At 36.2% G+C, this 22,247-nt stretch overlaps 1 protein-coding gene across 1 annotated transcript in view; it reads right to left on the bottom strand.

The window, feature by feature from the left end:
• Positions 1–451: 451 nt before the first annotated feature.
• The window catches only part of Maoa (monoamine oxidase A), a 67,726-nt gene continuing 45,930 nt past the window's right edge, over positions 452–22,247 (bottom strand). Inside the window, exons 5-15 of the mRNA XM_057759982.1 lie at positions 21,959–22,050; positions 19,085–19,226; positions 16,795–16,944; positions 16,004–16,163; positions 15,087–15,183; positions 10,419–10,472; positions 6,003–6,060; positions 4,615–4,712; positions 3,678–3,789; positions 2,706–2,768; positions 452–2,518 (exon numbers count right to left, since the gene is read on the bottom strand). Of these exons, the coding sequence (XP_057615965.1) occupies positions 2,378–2,518; positions 2,706–2,768; positions 3,678–3,789; positions 4,615–4,712; positions 6,003–6,060; positions 10,419–10,472; positions 15,087–15,183; positions 16,004–16,163; positions 16,795–16,944; positions 19,085–19,226; positions 21,959–22,050 (1,167 nt within the window). The 3' untranslated portion in view covers positions 452–2,377. The remainder of the gene's footprint in view (positions 2,519–2,705; positions 2,769–3,677; positions 3,790–4,614; positions 4,713–6,002; positions 6,061–10,418; positions 10,473–15,086; positions 15,184–16,003; positions 16,164–16,794; positions 16,945–19,084; positions 19,227–21,958; positions 22,051–22,247) is intronic.

Raw genomic sequence — 22,247 nt, 5'->3', positions numbered from 1 at the left:
TGTGAACAATTTGGTCAAGCAAACCAAACCATCAGCAACAGTTTTTAATTTTTGATGACCAGAAGTCATCAAAAGGAATTTGTACCTTTCTGAGTGACACACAACTCATAGGTCATCTACTCTTTACTTCTCTATAAGGTCTCATGATAATCTTTGCCCAGATAGGGAAACTGAGGCAGAGAATCCCAGTGATCTGCTCTAGGCACCATAAACTAATTAGGTGAGAAACCACAAATTGTAGGTAGAATACACAACTGTGGCCCAGCCAGACCAACTATAATATTATAGCATTTGATCTACTCCTGGGCTTGAAGACGAAACCCAGTGTTGAGAATCTGAAGTCTCAATATCAAATACTTTTTAGAAGTTCATCCTCTGTAGATTTCTGGCCATGGGAACCCATTTGAACCTTCTGATAGAACTATCAGCCAAAAAGAGAAGTCTATCTGAATGAAGGTGGCATCACATTTTATTAACAACAAAACCCAGTACCATACAGACAAAATCTTACTTCAGTGTCAAATCATATACATAGACAAACATTCACATGTAGCACTGGGGCCAACATTGGACATGGAACATTGGGCACCAAGTTCACAATCATCAAGCAAAATAAAGTTCACGGTCTTTCAGTAAAGTTTAACTTTTTTCATCATAATGAGTCCATATTTAACAGCTGTGACAAAAAGGTGTACTTCTTATATCTAATTCTCATCCTAATTATTAAAAAGGCCAACTGGTATTCAGAACTGCGAAGGGGATTAGGATTATCAACCTCTTAAAATGACTTTTTTTTCCTCTGTCATAGAGAAAAGATCTATGTTATATCTTTGTGGTAGACAACCTCATGTATGGTGTTTCTCAACTCTCATTACATATCAAAGTGCATCTGTACTAGAAATCATTTTAATACCCAAGCTGTAGCTTAATAGGATTGATATCATTAGGATGGATTAATTGGATTTCTAAGAAGCAGAAGAGGGTAAACTGCAAAGTCAGGAGATTTTCAACGTTCAATAGTTCAATGCTAATAATCTGAATACTGTTAGAACCATTGCCAGTTCAGCTGTTTAAATCATTTCTCAAGGTGTGTCAGGGCTGAGTTAATCAGTAAGTTAATACACACAACTCTAACAGATTAGTGATGAGAATTCTCACTGCAGTTTGATATGAACCCAGGCAACTCCTTATGTACTGGAGAATAAGACATCACTGAATCTTTTAAGTTAGTTAAAATGCTTTTGAATTACAAGATAAAGCAGGGCAGAAAAACTAGATCTTTGCTCTTAGAATGGGCAAAACTTTAAATATCTCAAGTCCTCACATCATCATCCAGAGGTTTAAGTTTGTATTTAGGACAAATCTAGTGTAATAAACTTGGGTTGACTGGCATGTGCTAGCAATCTTTTAATTTTTCTTAAATAAAAAATATGTTTATATTTTTTTAAAAGAGGAAGGGCTTTGTGGTTGAAACCTATGGAAAGTGTTTTTTTTTTTCTTTTAATTGACAGTATTTTTTTTTTTCAAATAGAAAAGAGAATAGATAGGTACAATTCCAGGCTCACAATACTCAATACTTCTAAGATCAAGAACTCAATCTGGGTATATAAAATCATTTAATTTAATTGTTGTCATAAAACCTAATAATTAAAACAAGTAATGTTATCAGATTGAGCCTTAATTTTATTTCTGTATTTGACTGTCTCAATAAATAACAATAGAGAAAATTTTATGTGTCCTTCGGTACTTGAGAGAAAATGGCATACATACTAATATTTAACCACATTGAAGACACAGGTGGTTTAGGGATCCAATTCTATGAAAAAATGCTACTTTCTTTAAATCAGCACAGAATGTTACTTACAAGGGCCAATTCATGTTTAGATACAGTTTAGAAAAGAAAGTACCTATTGTAGTTTGTCTCACATGGAACTGGTCAGTGAGGATACCTAGAGAACATTTCAGCCACCATTTTATTCTGCACATTTGGGTAGCTACATGAAAATCACAATAAGTCAAATGTTTTATTTCTGAAACCATCAACTATTTTGCGTTAAAGGCAAGAAAAACAGAACCCAGAAATTATTCCTCACAAGTATTTCACCTTTTTGAAATCAAATACTCACAGGATTTTATTCTACCAGCAAACACAAATTAGTGTAATAAACAGAATGAAACTTAATCTTACTAAAATTAGCTAGGTGATTCTTTGCATTGTTATCACTTTACAAAGACCGAGATTAAACTGAGGAGGGTTAAATCAAGTGCACTTGAATGGCCCAGTGACCCAGGCTGTAATTCATCCACATTTTTCTTTTAATGGTGATGGTGCTAAGGATGATCAAGCAGGAGGCCTGAGGGTGAAAAAAATTCAGGATCACGGCAGCAGTTTAAACTTGTACAATACAAAGCAGAGAAGAGCCACAGAGGTGGAAAAACCAGTGATCTTTAGTAGCCCTGGCACGGAAGGCAGGTTCCTCTCCAAGAAGGTGTGGGTAATTTCAAATGCTGGAACATCCTAGATAAATGAACATAGATCATTAACAGAAATTCTTGCACAGCTAGAAGAAACAAAGTCTATATGTAATAGTGTGCATTTCTATCCCCAAGACAGTTACATCTATAATAAAGGCTGAAAGAAGGGCAATGCAATTTTTTTTTTTTGCCTTGTAGCTTGTCTATAGAGATGGAGTAGCCAAACTTACCTTAGAGTCAGGCTCTTGAACCCATATGTCTTTCTTGGCAACTTTTCCTAGAGCATTCAAGACCTGAAAGAGAAGTGACTATGGCATTATAATGTGACATTATATATTTTTGATAGACTCAAAACATATTAAACATTGATAAACCCACAGGTGGGTGTCGAAGAAATCTATACATAATTATCAGTGTCTATCAGGGTCAAGAAATAGATGGATGAATGGATAATGAAAATTTGTTATTCACATACAATGGAACATTATTCAGCTTTAAATAAGAATGAAATGTTATCAATCTTACAACTTGGATGAGCATAAAGGACAATACAACCTTAAATGAAATCTGTCATCCCTAGAAATACAAATAGCACATGCTATCCATTATATGCAGAGGCCAAATAAAGTGGATCTTATAGAAGTAGAAAAAAGAACAGAGGCCACCAGAAGTTAAGAAAGGCAACAAGGAGTAAGACTACTGAGAGTGAATAATAGGTATCAAAATATAGTTCAAAGGGAAGAACAAATTCTAACATTCTATAGCAATATAGGGTCACTATGAATAATCACAATTTACTATATAGTTTCAAAGAGCTAGAAGAAAGGATTTTGAATGATTCAAAGAAACAATACATGTTTGATATGAAGGAGATGCTAATTATCTTGATTTGATTGTTGCATATTATTCATAGGCATCAAAATATCAACGTGTACCCCACAAATATGCACAAGAAATACAAATAGCACATATATATGTCAATAAAATAGCCCCAAAATCTACTTTGTTGTACTATATCCATACAAACATAAAACAAACAACAAGAAAGACAAGATGACAAGAATGCTGTCACAGGGCTAGGCTACAGCTCATTGGTATACCCCATACCTCTCATGCATGATGCCTTCAATTCAATTCTCAGTACTGCTTCCTGAGATGTAATTACAACTGAAAAAGAAGTGCACCTTAGATTCCTCCCTTACCTCTCTAGCTGCTCGTTCTCCAGCTTGGACTGCTCCTTCCATGTAACCACTCCACTGTGTAGCTGTCTCCGTGCCTGCAAAGTAAATTCTGCCCACTGGCTGGCGAATCACCCTTCAAGGAAATAAAGAGGTCACACAGAGTTAAATGGAAATGTGCTGAGGGGAAACGAGCCAATCACTGTCTTCATCTAGTCCACAAAAGGAAGGGAAAACAATCAAGGAGAAAACACTCATGAGACTCAGCCCAAAGTAAAAGGCTATTCTTTGCTTTCTATACCTGTGCACAAGGATCTAAATTATCAAGCCTGGGAGAAGTAGACTGTAAGTTTACTCATCACTAAAGGTGATGATGACATATTTTCAGCCAGCTAGTCAGCCTGTGAGAACATATGGGTACAGTACTCCTATGTAGCATCTCTTGAAACTGAGCAAGTAACCCTGAATCCTATGCCTACATGAAAAAGAAATAACAATGTATATGAAACATGGTATTTCTAAGTAAGGGTAGACTACAAGGCCATGTAGATCTCATCTCTTCCCATCTCAGCTGTATACACTTAGGAATTTTTCCTTTGAAGAAGAATATATGGTGCCCCTCTGTTGACAAGACAGATGAGTTGGACAAACACATCCATTGTCCTGTGGCTGGGTAACCCTGTGAAAATAAATGCTGAGGAGAATTCAAAGGGCTTCTCAAAGGACAATGTAGTTGTCTTCATCTCACAAATGCTGTTGACATCTGACATCCTGCCTAGTACTCTGCTACAACTCTATGTGTTAACATCCATTTCTCGGGGGCATCCATTGATTTACAAGCTGACTATTTATCGGGGATTTACAAATAAGAGTATTGTCTATTTCTACAAGCCTTATTGAAAACAGCTTGTTTGAATGTGTTGCCACCCCTGTATGAGTTGGTGCAGTGATGGGGCAGTACCTTCCATACTGTGTCATGATGCCGGGAGGGAAGTAGGCTGTGTAGCAACCTCCAGAGTACTGCTCTTCACACCAGTTCTTCTCTTCATAATGGACTGGCTGTAGTTCAATGAGAAAAAAATTACAAAAGGAAATAAAAGTAGAACTGTTACCTGTCAACAGTGAAGGCCTTGTGTATGTTACAATAACAAAACAGCTTATATTTAAAGTATAAAGTGGTAATGGGACTCTGTGGAGTGTATGTGCCAGGCCCTGAGTTTGAGCCCCAGTACAATGAAAATAAATAAGAAAATTAGAAAGAAAAGGAAAGTGGGAAGAAGGAGGAGGGGAAGAGAGAAAAACATCAGTCCAGGAATGAAACTGAGTGGTAGATCACTTTCATAACATGCACAAGATCCCAAGTTTAATTTCCAGCACTGCAAGAAAAAAAAAGAGTACATTGTAAAATAAAAACACAGATTTTCTTAACATCTTGCCTAAGGTAGTCAAAACGTAGCCCAATAATTGGTAGCAAGGATGCTCTCATCCATGCAGATAGTAGAATGTAAAGCTAAGTCTTCAGGAAACACTACTAACAATTAGCTTTTGGAAAGGTCTTCTCCAAATTCTGGAGTGTTTAAGAAAGTGGACTTTACTTTCCAATCTACCCAGGCATCACTAATAATGGCAGGGTGGGAGGGAGCAAGTAAAAGATGAGCACAAAACATTATTTCATATCCCTTTGCTAAGCTGGAAAAGTACATGATAAAAATACTGCTCAAAGGACACAAGATGAAAGTGCTCCTTGGGGAGCACTTTTTTTCCCCATGACTCCCCTATCACATTCTAAATGTTTAGTATTTGCACAGTTTAAACAATAATACACAGAAAAAGTCCTCAGCTATTGGTAGGCTCTTCAGAAGCCGTTTCCTTCTCACTACTTTCAGAAGCAGTATAAAAAAAACCTCGGAGTGCCAAATGAGGTATGAATTGATTCTCCACGTGGAGAAATGAATTAGCATATCTTTACCAGGGCAAACATTAAGCCTGGTGTGTAAAATATATATCACAAAGCCTTCAGCAACACATAGTGACATATCTGGGGTTTTTTATTTAATAGCAAGCACTTGACAATGACAGAAGCACAGGATCTCTGTTTTGCAGACTAATCTCAATGATCCGTGACATAATGATTGTAGCCCTACGTCTCTTACTACATTTGAATGTCTATTATGCAGTGAATATTTAAAAAGCCCAAAGGAATGTCATATTTTTAATACTTTTGGATTACTGAAATTAATTCTCTAAATTAAACACACCTATTTCTATTCACCGCTTAAGACTTACAAGAAACCAGAACTTGCTTTAATTTAAACAGAGCAAAGTCTGTTAAAGACTAGGGGTTCTTACATGTAAAGCTTCTTGAGATCCCAGAACTTTGGCATAGAGCTCACAGATTTTCCTCTTCCTATAGAGAAGAGCAAAAGTATGTTAAATAAGTAATAACTGATGGGCATAGTATAAACACATTAAGTTCTAGGGTACTTGATAGTGACTTCCTTGAAGAAAAAATAAAACTTAATAGCCTTCTGTAACTATAAAACAAATAGTCATATAGTCATAGCAGCATTGTTTGTAATAGCCAGAACCTGGAAACAACCTAGATGCCCTTCAATGGAAGAATGGATGAAGTATGGAATATATACATATTAGAGTACTACTCAGCAGTAAAAAACAATGACTTCTTGAATTTTGCATGCAAATGGACGGAAATAGAAAACATTATCCTGAGTGAGGTAAGCCAGACCCAAAAAGAGGAACATGGGATGTACTCACTCATATTTGGTTTCTAGCCATAAATAAAGGACATTGAGCCTAGAATTCGTGATCCTAGAGAAGCTAAATAAGAAGGTGAACCCAAAGAAAAACATATAGGCATCCTCCTGAACAGTAACCTTCATCAGGCGATGAAAGGAGACAGATACAAAGACCCACATTGAAGCACCGGACTGAAATCTCAAGGTCCAAATCAGGAGCAGAAGGAGAGAGAGCACGAGCAAAGAACTCAGGACCGCGAGGGGGGCACTCACACACTGAGACAATGGGGATGTTCTATCGGGAACTCACCAAGGCCAGCTGGCCTGGGTCAGAAAAAGCATGGGATAAAACCGGACTCGCTGAACATAGCGGACAATGAGGACTACTGAGAACTCAAGAACAATGGCAATGGGTTTTTTATCCTACTGCACGTACTGGCTTTGTTGGCTCCTAGGCAGTTTGGATACTCCTCTTACTAGACCGGGATGGAGGTGGATGGTATTTGGACTTCCCACAGGGCAGGGAACCCTGATTGCTCTTAGGGCTGACGAGGGAGGGGGACTTGATTGGGGGAGGGAAATGGGAGGTGGTGGTGGGGAGGAGGCAGAAATCTTTAATAAATAAATAAATAAATAAAGTACTTCCACCAAAACCAAAAAAACAAAAACAAACAAACAAAAAAACAAATAGTCAATTAATCCCTGTACTTAGCTTATATGTCTCAGTGTATTTCTATATGCTGATTAATATCATATGCCTCAGTACAATAATTTGAGGAAGCAACAGAATTTTCCTTTTTTAAAAGTCAAAGTCTCACTATGTATAGCCTGTAACTTGCTATGGAGATAAGGGTGGCTTCAAACTTGCTGTGATTCCCTTGTCTCGGCCTCTTGAGTGTTTGGATTATAGGTGTATTCTACCATGCCTAGCTAATCTCTTCATGAAAGAAGATACAATTAAAACTCACAACTATTCCTGGTAAACTTTTTTAAAACCTAAGTTACTAAATCTACCCATCTTCTAAGTTAATGGCTCTATCTCAAGTATTGAATATATACTACTGACATTTACTCTTTTTAGTTTTTAAATAGTTTAAACATGTGAAAATGTGTCTGAAATATTTGTTAAAGGCTAATGAACAATCAGAAAATAATTTTTATGAAAACGAGGGAAAGGTGTAATTCAAACCCATAAAAAAGCATTAAGAACAAGTGAAAAAAATGGTTAAAAATATGTATTGTGAGTGCACACATACATGCAAGAGCCAAGCTTACTAGTATTAAAGAACCAACCATAAAAATATACAAGTTTATATTGCCAATTACATTAGAAAATATTTTTAAAATATAACCCCAATTTCTCTAAATAGTGTGGAACAAAATTTAAGCTTATCACTCTTGATATCATTGTTTTTATACCATTGATATATATATAACTCTTAGACTCCTATCACGTAAGTACAGAAGGTTAAGTCGAGAAGAGGAGGTAGAATTATACATGCCATTTATTGGTATACTGTTTTTATGTAAGGTTTTATTTATTTATTTATTTATTTATTTTGGATTTTTCGAGAAAGGGTTTCTCCATAGCTTTTCGTTCCTGTCCTGGAACTAGCTCTTGTAGTCCAGGCTGGCCTCGAACTCACAGAGATCTGCCTGCCTTTTGCCTCCCGAGTGCTGGGATTAAAGGCGTGCGCCACCACCGCCCGGCTTATGTAAGGTGTTAAAGGAGACAAACGTCACTCATGAATGATGTCACACAATGTTAAGTGGATATGTTCATTCTAGGACTGTTAGAAAATGCTTGACTAAAAGCCCTAACATACAGGAAGAAGTCATAAGTTTACTTGCTTTCTCTGTCAAATCTAAATTCTCCATTCAAGAGATGAAGCTGAAGTTCAGTGAGCTTCAGATTCCTTTATTTAGTTGAGCAATGGGAAGGCAAACCTTTACAATTCAGAGCATTCTGTCCATAGTAGGTGCTCAATATGTGTTGAGTCAAATTCTATGCTCAGTCCAGTATTGTATTGATGTAAGTGGGCCTTCTCTCTATGTGTTACTTTCATTGGTTGATAAAAAGACTGCCTTGGCCTTTTGATAGGGCAGAAAATTAGGTGGGTGGAGTAGACAGAATGCTGGGAAGAAGGGAAGTGAGGCAGGCGCCATGGAGCCAGCCGCCACATCAGACATGCTGAATCTTTCCCAGTAAGCCACCACCTTGTGGTGCTACACAGATTATTAGAAATGGGTTAATCAAGATGTGAGCATTAGCCAGTAAGAGGCTGAAACTAATGGGCCAGGCAGTGTTTAAATGAATACAATTTGTGTGTTGTTATTTCGGGTGTAAAGCTAGCTGTGCGGGAGCTGGGTGGGAACGCAGCCTGCCAGCAGTTCCTTCTACATTGCATCCTCTTTTCTGTGCCACAAAGAGATTACAGATTCTAACTTTATGAGAGATTATAAGCAGTAATTCAGACATTCAGAGTCAGTTAAGACTATTGCCAAGACAAATAAGAATATTGTCAATCAGTATTCTAAAAAGCTTGATGTGTTTAACTTATTTTCTTTACGTATAATAAAATCTTTACTAAATTAGAACTAAACCTAAAATTCAACCTTCATTGTAATTAACTTTTAATCATAAATAATAAAAACATAATAAAATAACATTTACTGTATTTCATATTATTATATGAGCCAAAGACAAGCTTGTATAAACACATCAGAGAATTATCTTTCCCATTCACTTCCCTCATTTAAATTAAAACTTTTGAGAAGATATATGGAAGACAATAATGTTATACAGAAATAGGTTCTATGTATGTGTGACAGGGATGAAACACTGGGTTTCACACACAAAAATAGATGTGTTTTACCACTGAGATATATTCTCCACTCAGAGTAATGTATTTAGATTAGTTTGTCCTTAAATAGAATATATTTTAAACTGCAGCCAAATGAGGCCACCATGCACAACATTTTATAGTTGTATTAAACCACTAGCTTATCAAACTGTCTCCTCCTTATAATCACTTGAGCAGGTAGTTAAAAAATACAAACTCTAAGTCTCTACTTCAGACCTACTGAATCATATTCTATAAGCCTCAAGAGATTAGACTTTCCAAATACTTTTTGTGAGAGTTAGGCAAGTCAGTTTTGAAAACTACTGTTCTTATCACTGATGTATTCAGTAAAGGTTTTGGCTTACAAAATCTTTACAGTTCAGCCCGTATGTGGAATCATAACCAAATGTCTACCTCCAGTTTGGTATTTATTTTATTATTAATAGAAAGGAAATGCAGGAAATCCAACAGAAAACGTCAAGCTTACTGTGGTGGAATGAAAAAAAAGTGTGGATGTGTTATCCGCTTCTCTTGACTTTGTCACATGGCTAATATCTGAATGTATGCAACCCTCCAAAATTCCTATGTTAGAGTTAGTAGGATGATTCAGTGAGTACACATGCTTGCTATGTAATCCTGATGATTTGAGTTCAATTCCTGGAACCCATTTCAAGGTAGAAGAAAACTGATACCTCAAAACTGTTCCCTGTTCTCCACTCATGTGTTATGGTATGCATGAGCCAACACATATATACATGCACATGTGCACGTGCATGCACACACACACACACACACACACCACATTAAGTTTTTTCCTTGTTAGAACTTTATTACCAAAGTGATGGTATTCAAAGTGATAGTGCTCTTAGGAAAAGTGGCTAAGCCATGAGGGCTCTATTACAGTATTCTGGCTACCTTCAATTATCTCACAGGAAAACCCTATCTCTTAACCACATAAAATGAACACAAATGTGTAAAATTAACACATGCACATAGAAATTGACTTGACCAAGGAGAACATAGCAAAGTATTTAAAAAGTTGAATTGTTGAGGTTGGGAATATTTGTAAAATATTGTGCTCTTCTTGCTATTGTTCTACTATTGTTGGTGCAACAAACAAAATGTAAAGGCAACATTTATTGATTTTTCAGATATAAATTGTTTACCTTATTTCTTTATGTAGTTTAGCAAGTCGATCAGCTTTCCGGGCAAGTATGAAGCTGGAGAAAGAAGCCACATTTGAATGGACAGTTATAGTCATGATAAATACATACCACTATCTACTCAGCATTAATGAACTCTCCCAACCCTCCCCTTCCCCTACAGCAAATGCCATCCTGTCTTCAGGTTTCCTCTGCATCCAAAACTCTGCTAGACTGTGAGTTCCTAATTAACAGATAATTTCTTGATCAATATTTTACTTCTAAAATTTAACATCATATTTGATATTATAGGAAATTAGATGTTAGGCATATTAAGATTGCATTAGATGATTATCATGGCAATGACACTCAATAAAAACTGGACAATTATTAATATACACCTACCATAAATGCAATGATACACCCCTCACTCCCTGCCCAAATGCTCTTCAAAACCAGTAATTGGTGCCCTTAGTTCACATATTAAACCCTTCCCCAGCAATTATATTCACCAGCAGATAAGTTCCTGGAACAATATCTTGCCCCTCCTAAGAGGCAATTGATACCCAATGATAAAGTTGGCCCATTCCCTTGTCTAAGTTTGGAACAAGCGTGAAAGGTCATTCCAGCTTCCATATTTCTAGGGGCTGGCTGAGATCTTGGTTTAGACAGCACTGACATTCAACATTCTCTCTGATTCCTTCCCTTCCATAAGGGCCTAAAGTTCACCCCAATAAGTCTCCTGTACCCATGTCTCTAAGTCAGCTTCCTTGGGAAATGATTAAATAGAGCCTCCCAACAAACTAACTCAGTAAAACTCAACTATAATCTATCTGGCCCCTTTAGTCAAATAGATCCTATATATTATATCAATGATATTAACTGTACATACATTTTAAAGAATTCAATTGTGAGATGAAATCCTTACTTATACTATTAATAGAAATAGATATATTATAAAATTCAAGGGAGGTGTGATGACATAGCTCAGTGGTAAAGCACTTGATCAGTATATAGAAAGTTCTGGATCTATTTTCCAGTATCCACTACCAATCTAAATGAACTAGTGTAATGAAACTATTTCTTCATTAAAAATGGCTAAAATTTTACTTTTTTTCTAGAGAGATCAAATAGATAGATAGATAGATAGATAGATAGATAGATAGATAGATCAAGGCTGAAAGGGGATATTTCCTCTTCTCCTCACCCCTGAATAGAAGTGTTCATCAATTTGACTAGCAACTCTTTTAAAACTGCTATTAGAAAATGTTCAGAGAAGCAAAGATACAAAGAATGTTAACACAGGATGGAGTTTCAGAGGCAGATGCATATTATTTAAATAAAGATACCAGCAAGAGGGGTACTAGAGGATGGGGATGGAGAATGGAAGAGAAGTATCTGCAAAAACAAAGTATGGATGGAAATGCCATAATGAAATCCAGCATTTGTGTCTTAATATTTAAAAATGAATGAATTAAAATGATATTTGAACGAGTCAACATTATAGGATACAATAATAATTTTGCTTGAGTTAGCACTTTTAGTTTTGACTCAAAATTAATGGATTTGGTTATATTTTAGGTTTGTGCAATAATCATTAAGTTTAGACTTATATACTATTTTAAAGAAAATTACCAAGATCTGATGAAAAATTAAATTATTAGTCAGCTGATTTTGTATGGTTGTGACTTCAAAGACAGTGTTGTTTATCAACTATAAAATCTCACTAGGAATACAATAATCACTTTAACTATGGACAAATACTGTTCAACTTTCTTTAGCCATTTACTGTGGAAATCAAACATGCCGGAGTTGCATTGAAGACATTTAATAGTTCTAAAGTACAATTTCTAAAAGGTGATGGTTATTACAAACACAGTGCTAGTTAATTATTACCCTTGTTTTTGAGGCTCTTAGGGCCAAATGCAAAGACCAAAGTAGAAGTGATAATCTACAAGGTTTTCATTATCAGGAACAAAGTACAAAGTCAGATGTGCTGGCATATGTCTGCAATCCCAGCATTTAGAAGGTGGAGGCCAGAGGATCAGAAGTTAAAGGTCAGTCTCAATTACAAACCAAGTTTGGCTATATGAGAACCTGCCTCAAGAGAAAGGAAAAGGAAGGAGGGAGGGAAGGAAGAAAGGAGGGTTAGAGGGAGGAAGAAAGCACAAGCAATTGAACTGAGTCTGGTAGCACAGTCCTGCAATTGCAGCTACTCAGGATTCTGAAGCAGGAAAGTTTAAAACCAGTTTTGCTGCAGAGTAATTTAGTGAGACCCTATATCAAAATAAATCATACAAAATAGTAGAAGACATTTGCCTAGCATGTACCAGACCCTAGGTTCAATATGCAGTGTTGTACATACAAAATAGGAGAGGGTGGAAGCTACTGACCTAATGTAACAAGAGTAGCTATCAACAACAGTAATGAAAGATGAAATATTTCTTCTCAATCCTCATATTGTTGTAATAATAACAACAAAAGAGATTTACAAAAGAAAAATGATATGTGAGACTCTGTTGACTCCCCAAGGGAGGCCCTACCTCCTCTGAGGAGTGGTTTGGGGTGGGATGGGGGGAAGAGGGAAGGGTGGGAAAAGGGAAGGGAGGGGGAACTGGGGTTTGTATATGAAATAAAAAAATTTTAAATAAAAAAGAAAAGAAAAATATGCAAGTTTATTATCCTTCGCAGTGTTTGTCCTTTAGGAGACACACTGGCGAAAAGTATCCTAGAAGTGGCAAGTCTGGCTTATACTACATATATAACAAAGAACAACACATTTTAGAAACAAAGGAACAGAGTTTTAGGTTTGTGGAAATGGGAAATCATGAGAAGGCAAGTACACTTGAAGCTACTTTTGGAGGTCAGCTTGCAGATTCCTCTGGCTCTGGCTCCAAGCTAATAAAATGCTATTTACAGTAAAGGAGAACTTATCTCCTAACATAAGTGAGATGCAAGGGAGGACAGAGAAACCATCTACCTTTTAAAATCTCTGTTCTGCATTTTAAACAGAAGGAAGGAATGAGATCTCTTGCATCACAATTGTTTTCAGTGGTTCTTCATATTTGAAAAAAAGTAATGTCTGGCCTCCCATAAACATAAAGTACCAGTTAAACTGGAGGAATAAATTCGGTGATCTACTGAACAGTAGGGTGACCATAGTTAATATTAATTTATTATATATTTTAAAATAGTTAAACAAAGTTTTTAATGTTCTTATCATAAAAAATAACCATATGAGGTAAAGGATATAATAACAAACCCGATTTGATCATTCCACAAAGTAGATATTATTAAAATATTTTTCACACAGATATACATCTTTTAGCAATAAAATAAAGTTAAAACAATAAATACATCATTTTAGCATTTCCTAAATAATTCCAGCATACTTGGAAGAATGCCAACACATATGTCCCTGTTATAAAGCCAACCAATTCCAGTGGAGCATAAGAGAAGGACATCTGAAGTTCTTCCATCCATAACTGAACTATCACTGACTTTCTGAAACAGGTACCCTGATTTGCTTTTTGTTGCCTATAGAAATGCCAAGCTGGCTAAACTACCTGGATCCTGTCTTGCTCAGTGGGATGAAAAATGAACAGGATATATGGCTTTTTATGGTCATTATACTGTATGTTCCTGCCTGCCTCAGGAATTTAGTACTATTTCTTACATTACAGCCAGAGGAGCGTTTAGTAACCATTTTATGAGTACCCAGGCAGAACCTGCTTCTTAGGTTCCTTGGAACTTGGGTCTGACCCCTTTCTCTTTTAGCTTTCCCAAAATGGCATGATGCGATATTTATAAAGCTCAACTATCTCTTCAGCAAGGAGGCCTGAATTTCCCCAAATCAGAAACCATTGGTCTCTAAAAGTCATTTGACTATTATCAACATGTGTTATTTTGTTATAGTGCAACAAAATTAAAGGCTTTCTATGTATATAGGATATTTTAGAAGGAGAAAAGTAGGCAACTAGGAAGGTGTGTCTCTCCTTAGCATTTCCTTTGTGAGGGCCCACTTCCTTCTCCAGAGCACTAGTTCCCAGACTGGTGAATTATCAGTGCACTTCTTTTTTTTTTTTTTTTTTTTTTTGGTTTTTCGAGACAGGGTTTCTCTGTGGTTTTGGAGCCTGTCCTGGAACTAGCTCTTGTAGACCAGGCTGGTCTCGAACTCACAGAGATCCGCCTGCCTCTGCCTCCCAAGTGCTGGGATTAAAGGCGTGCGCCACCACTGCCCGGCCATCAGTGCACTTCTGAAGACAAAAGAAGCATTCCTGGTGAATGACAACCACAGGCCATCCACTTGTGGCCTGGGTTATATTGACACTGATACTTTGTATGCAACCAGTGTTTGGAAAGCAGATCAAGTACAGAGACACTGTATTTGAAAGGTTTTATAGGGTAAAGTTGTTCTCTTTCCAAAATGACTGCAGACATCCTGTCTTTAGAAAACGCTGACTATCATACAGCATGTAAGTTTTTATAGAGAATAGGTAGTTAAAAATGGTGTCAAGTTTAGTAGTTTTCTGGCATTCTTGTGCCACACACAAAAACATTGCTATGGATATGCTAACACATGGAAACATGATATAGTTTATATGTATTATTGATTGAGTTTAATTATAATGAAATAACTTTGCCAGCACCTATACCAACACAAATTAGAAACTGCACCCAGCTCTAACTTACCCCATGATGGCAGGCACTGATCCATCTGGTTTGGTGTCATCCAGAGTGATTGCAATTGGTGCGTCCTCATCTTCAATTATCATGCATCCACAATAGTCTTAAGCAGGAGAAAATTAAGGAATTGAAATTAACATTAGAGATACACACATATAAAGAATGTATATAAACTATTTTAGTAGGAGGAAGGAAAATTTTAAAGTACTACTATTAGCTCTAACTCTAGACCCTTGTATTTTAAAGACACACATGACTAGACAAGAACATCTATTCCTTATGTGGAAAATGGCCCATCTCTATCATTTTTTCCACAGAGGGCTATGACTCATGCATGGTAAAATGGTAAGATGGGGAAAATGGTAAAATAGCCCTGAATGCAGGAACAAATGGAGAAAAAGACAGAATGCGCTGGAAGGAATCACTTCCATTAACACCAGAAGTTGTGAAAAGAATTCTGTTGGATATGAGCAAGAACCATATCTGGAAAGTTCCTGTTTCCTAAACCCTGCCTCATTTAATATTCACAACACCATAATAAGCATTTATCACAAAGTCTTATAATCATTTTATGTTTAGAGACTGATGCCAATAAACTGGTGAAGTCCAGGAATAATTGGTTTCATAGCAGCACTGTTTCCACAAGGTCCCGTGGTCTCATTCTGCTCATGAAGGGTAAGCAGCAAGACAAATGCCAGGAGCTTGACAGTGGTGGACCCATAATTGATATTCCTATTGCATGCCCATCTTTTTCTCCCATTGCCAACAGTCACTCTTGAGGCCATTTTGTGAAATTTAGAGACAGATTTACAATTTCTCTACAAATTTTAAAACATTTGTCTTTTTCTATTCAGCATATTCTCAATATCCCTAAAATGTGGTTTCTTTACTTAATAGTTCAAACACAAATAAGAGTAACCTACCCTTTTTCTTCCAGAAGGCTTCCTTGTAATATACCATGCACTTGATGACAGCCCCCATCGGAATACGCTGAATTAACTGGGTTCTCTCAGGTGGAAGCTCTGGCTTGAAGTGTATCTTGGCAGTCAAAGTTGGTGGAATGGCACTAATTACATATTTACACTGAAATGCAATATGCAAAAATATCACTTGACACATGAGTTGCAGCCTTTGCAAAGGGTACAAAGCATCATTAAAAAAAATACCAAATCAAGCATCTGTGAAGCCAGAAAAAAAAACAAGATAGGTGGGATGGTATATTTTGTCAATTTGACAGAGTTAGCTTGGAAAAGGGAGCCACAACTGAGGAACTGCCTCCACCATACTGGCATGTTGGCTTGTCTGTGCGCATTTTCTTGATTAATGATTGATATGGGACAGCCCAGCCCACTATGGAAGGTATCATCCCTGGACAGGTGGTCCTGAGTAGTATAAGAAGCAAAATGAACAAGTCATAGGAGCAAGTTGATTAGTAGCACTTCTGCATGATTCCTGCCTCTGCTCCTGTTTGAATATCTCTAGTGACTTCCCTCAATGACGGATTGTGATCAAGACCTGAAAGCCAAATAAACTCTTTCTTCCCATAGTTGCTTTTGGTTATGGTATTTATCACAGCAACAAAGAAGCAGGAATACTTGCAGTAGATAGATATATGCTAGAGTTAACTATATTACTGATTAGATTATATATGATTAGAAGTTGCAAAAAGCACAAAACCTATTGACTATAAACTCCTTTGATTATAATGGGTTACCTCATAGTGTTCATGATTCAGTGTCTCTACAATGATGTTGTCATCTGTTTGGTCAATATAAGTAACAGGAGAGTTCAGTTTCACTTTATCCCCAAGAAGATCCATCATCTTTTCACTTACTTGGCCAGCTCCACCTACAAATTTTCGTTCCTGTTGAAGAAAGTAAGCAGAAAAGTTATAAAAGGAGAATGGTGGAACATTTGCCACTAATTCATAAATCTCCAAGAAGGTAAATATCCTCTATCACTGCCATAGCCAATTGTGGGAAAAAATCATTAGAATAGAGAAAGTAAGCCAAGGTACCTCAATTATCATCATCAACACAGCTTCTAGCAAGGAAAAGCCATTACTATCATATAAAATCAGATATCAGAAAAAAAAATGTTCTCTTATGCCAATGCTGCTCTGATCAAAAGCAAACAGCAAGACTAGGAACTTCAAATTTGCACAAGTATGGTATATGCAAGGTGCCCTGAGAAGGGAAGGTAACTATGTTGATCCTAGGGGATATGGTTTCTATTTCCCCATGGAGTTACTTGCCTGAGCAGGTGAGAACATAGAAAATATTTTATTATACATGACATAAGTCTAAAAGAATAAGCTTAGCGTGCTATTAAGGTTAGCAATACCCTATCAGAAATTGCCAAATCAGGTCGAGGAACCTGAATTTCAGCTTTTGAATATCTTCTTCTTAAAACTAACTGTAAGTTTCATAGTCATGGCAGAATAGTGATCTGTTTATTCTTTTAAACATTGCTAAGTATTTCTCTTGAGCAACACTAAAGGATCAGAAGTTCTCTGCCTTCTGTAGCCTGCTATTCTCAGCATGAATATTGCTTAAGCACAAACCAAAAAAAAAAAAAAATAAGTTCTTAATACAGCATATTTGGTTACAGTATAGGGAATATTTTTAGCCTTCTGTAAGAGATTTTTTGAGTTCTTACAAATGCATGTCAGTAAACTGTGGGGCAGGACAAAACTGACAATTATGATACCTCATTTATGAGTAGTAATGCAGTAACTTTTGCAACTGACGTTTAGTGAGGATGTCAAAGTTTTTTATAAAAATGATCACAGAGTGGTTAAGACTTAAATTTATCATTCATTCTTGCTGAAGAAATTTAAATTATTTAACACTGAATCTGATCTATGTTTCCAAACAGGTGCTTTGAAATCTAGTATAACATAAAAATCATGGACTAGTTCTATCTGTTCACTATCTTCTTTTCTGTGTTTAGAATTTATTAAATTGAATTATAAAGGGGCAAATGTTAAGGTCTTTTAAAAGATACTGTGATAATGGCTTGAGAGTAAAAATCAAAATTCTATTTTCTAAAAGATCATATAGGGCTTGTCTAGAAGTATTCTGTCCCTCACAAATGAAGGATACAGATAACCCATGAGTAAGATGCCTCAGTAGGTAAAATGAGTTAAACAGAGTAATACTGAGTTTCTGTTCATAAGTATACATTTTAAAAATGTAAATGTACTATATTAATTTGGAGACTTCAGATGATCACCTGAAGAGAACAATGGTTTACTTTGAAGACAAAGTCTAAATTCATCAAATGCACTCAGAATTCTAGAACTCAGGTAACAGCATAAGCTAGAATTTATCTGTAACAAATTAATTAACATCCTACTTGAGCATAACATTCCTAGCATTCTCTTTGGATAAGGGAGAGATTTGCAATGAATGTCAGAGTCTAAGGACTTGGGATTTAGTATTTAGGCTTTGCTGTTAGTTTATTATGTACTTGGTCAATGAATTGAATTGCTTCATCGTTAGTAATAGAAATGTATAGAAGCAAAAACAAATTGCAAGGGGACAGTTAAATTCTAAAATACAGCTACAGAACTTACTATGAAAAGAATGGACATAAAAGACTTGTGTGAATTAGAAGAGTGATTCCCATTCTACAGTAGTTAACAAGAAAGAATACTTGTGAGAAACAGGTGGGATAAAGAAGCCTATATAAAGAACAGAGATGATTTTAAGTATATTAATTTTATAAGCACTACAATATTCTTGGAAATTAATTACTTCTATATAAATGGTTTCATTTTTCTACATTTTAAAGGAAAGAACTTAATTATTAAGACATAATTCAAAATGAAACATTAATTAATTCAATATAAAACTTTCTTTAGCTATGAATTTTCAGGAATAAAAAAAGAAATGAGAAAATTTTCAGACATAGTTTTAGATCATTTTATACTACCATACATGATTATAACAATGAAGACATTATCAAGGCATTGTTCTTGGCAAGTTAGTTTCAGAACAAACCTGGCCTCCATTGGTGACTGAGAATATCCGAGTGGTGCCACCACACTGCTTCACATACCACAAGAACCACAGGGCGGATACCTCATGAGGCTCAGAAGTCACATTGATGTTCACAAAAAGAGAAGCAAATTCCCGAGCAGTTCTGTTTACAGAATAAGACTGGAAATCACATGTCAATGCATATAGGAGGAAGGAGAAAACAAAATCTTGAAAGTTATCCTCTAATCTCCACACACGTGACACATACATACTGTGAAATGTATATACCAGTCACAAACACACAAACACACACACACATCAATAATAACCTAATTACAAATGTATACAGAACTCAGAGGAATGAACCTTTACAAAACATTTACAAATAGAAAGTGATTCTACTGTTTTGGAAAACAACAACAATAACAACAAAAAAAGAAAACCACATGGTTCCAATGTCCATAGGAAATCATTTGTTAACTTTTGAAAAAAAAAGTTTTCTCCTGCTATTAAGAAATATGGTTAGCTCCAAATATGCTCTATCTAAAGATTCAATATCCTTGATCATTAGGCATACATCTCATCTATTTTAAAGATTTTCCTAACTTTTCCATCTCTTCTGCCTCCACTCTGGTCCATGCTACTGTATAATCTCTTACATGGACAGAGAAAGTGGTGAACTCCATATTCTCACCCTATATGCCTCTAGTACTCTCTGCCATGCTAAACACAATGGGGACTTTAAAAACATTTTGGTGATAAATTGAGCATTGTAACAGGGTCTGTAATCTCAGCATGCAGTAGGAAGAGGAAAGAAGATAGTAAGTTAGAGGCCAGCTGATGCACAAGCAAAACTAAACTAAACTAAAAACATAGTTTTAAAACACAAAACAAAATTTAAAAAATTCTATAATGGCCTAAAATGGAAAAATCTTTCATGCAGACAATATAATAGATGCATTTATAGGCTGTTCAACTCCAATTACTCATCTCACTACTTGCTCTATGTTCCAGGCATAATGACTATTCACTTGTTAAAATGTGTAAATTTCCTTCCCTTCTTAAGCCATTTCAAAAAGCTACTCCTTATTTTCTCTGTAGAAAATACTATTGCCTTACATCACTCACAAGTCTGAATCTCTCGCCTTCCTCTTGGTTAATCCTGGAAGATATTCCTCAACATCATCTTCCTTATTCTCCTCTCTGTAAGAAATACCTAACATCCCAACTACATCTACTTTTTACTCTCTCCTATACTAACAATGTACCATTCCTGAAAGATGCAACTCCAGAAAAACCCATTTATCCTGTATCCCCATGTTTTTGTTGTCATTCATATAAGGTATCATGTTTCTTGGGCCATTTCATAGGAAATACAATGTCCTCACTTTATATCTATTTTTGTATCTCCCCACCCTTGACCCCATGAATTATCCTGGAAGGTAGCATCTAACCCTATCTGTCTTTCCCTGACTCTCAAATGCTGTGATGACTTATTCCTGGAAGATAACTCTATCTATCTTTCCCTGACTCTCAAATGCTGCTATGACTTATTCCTGGAAGATAGTACTATTTCCACATTACCTAACATCAGGCTTACCCCTAACCTTGGCCTATACCTAGAAGATAACATCTCACCCTTTTGGGTCACCTACAACATGTTCTCCCATCACATTAATACAACCTTACTTCCCCTTAACCACTGTGGCACATTCTGTTTGATGTTGTACTGGCATGTAAGTGTGTAGTGTGTATGCATGTGTGTGCATTTTTCACATGTGTGTGAACTCATCTCCATGCATGGGGCGAATGGCAAAGATTGAAGCAAAGTGTCTTCCTGGATCTCTTTCTACTTAATTTATTGAGGCAGTATCTCTCAACTAAATCTGGAGCTTGCCACTTTGGCTAGTCTAACTACCCAATTTGCCTCACTGATTTCTTGTCTCTGCCTCTGGAGCACCAAGGTTACAGGCAGGCTGTCATACCTGTCATAGCTTTTATGTGGATCAAAAATCCTGTTCTTATACTTACAGAGCAAGCACTTTATCCAAACAAAAACACCCAATACATTCCTGCCTTGCAGATCATTTTGGGAAGACACCATAAAAACAGTGTCAAACTCTATTTCTCCTTCATGGGTATTACCATTTCCACCTAATCTATTCTCCCTTGTCTTTCCACAGTCTCTAATACTCATTCCTTGGGTATATGCCCTACTCATCAAGATTCACTCACTATTCTGGTCATTCCTAGAAGAAATCATAAACACATACACACCACCACCACCAAAACCACCACCACCACTGCTACCATTCTTGTATCCACATTACCCTAAGTTATTTCTGAAATAAATTCTTTCTTTCACAAAATCCTAAGGAGTAGGACACTTTTTGCTCATCATTCATGGCAATGGACCATCATACAAACCACATATCTTGTCTCTCCCTACGAATTATACCTAGAAGACACCATCTTAGTTATATTTATACTCCTCTGAGTATTCAAGCCCATATACATCATCCCATGATAATAATATCCTTCTCTATTTTTGATCATTTATCCCCCATAGCTACTTTGGACTGTTTCAGGAAGATACTATCCTTCCATAGCAATCACTTTTTATGTTCTGACCTTGTCCTTTCCTAGAAGATCTACTAGTAACATACATGTTTTCTCAACATCTACCTTTTCTTTTATTAATTTCCTGCTCAAACCTTCTGACTTTGTTATTATCATTATATTTCTTATATTTAGATTAATATATTTTGATTAATAATATTAAATTATTATATTTCTTATCTTTCCCATTACTTAACAGCATTACTATTCAAGACAGGATACAAAAGATCAGAGGGAAAGATTTTTTAAAAGATGATTTTAAGTAGTCACATATACTTTGTCCAGCAGATTTTATCAATGAGATCTTTCATGGTCATCTTGTCCCATTCCTCAGCATGTCTTGCTTGCCATGGTGCATCAACAGGGATCTGCAATGAAAGGTCATACACTCATGAGTGAAGGAAACTGCCACCATTGCTCTACTACTCTCCAGAGAAGCCTTCATGTTAACCTCTAAAAACTTGTTTCTTGGTGTTTACAGTTGGCTTGGAAGTGCATAGAGAGGTGAGATAAATCTGAAATTCATGCCTTAATGCTATTGTCAAACAATAGTAATAACAGCATT

This window comes from Chionomys nivalis, chromosome X, assembly GCF_950005125.1.
Source record: "Chionomys nivalis chromosome X, mChiNiv1.1, whole genome shotgun sequence".
NCBI lineage: Eukaryota > Metazoa > Chordata > Mammalia > Rodentia > Cricetidae > Chionomys > Chionomys nivalis.
The sequence above is the reverse complement of the archived record's forward strand: the minus strand, read 5'-3'. Positions and strand labels throughout refer to the sequence as shown.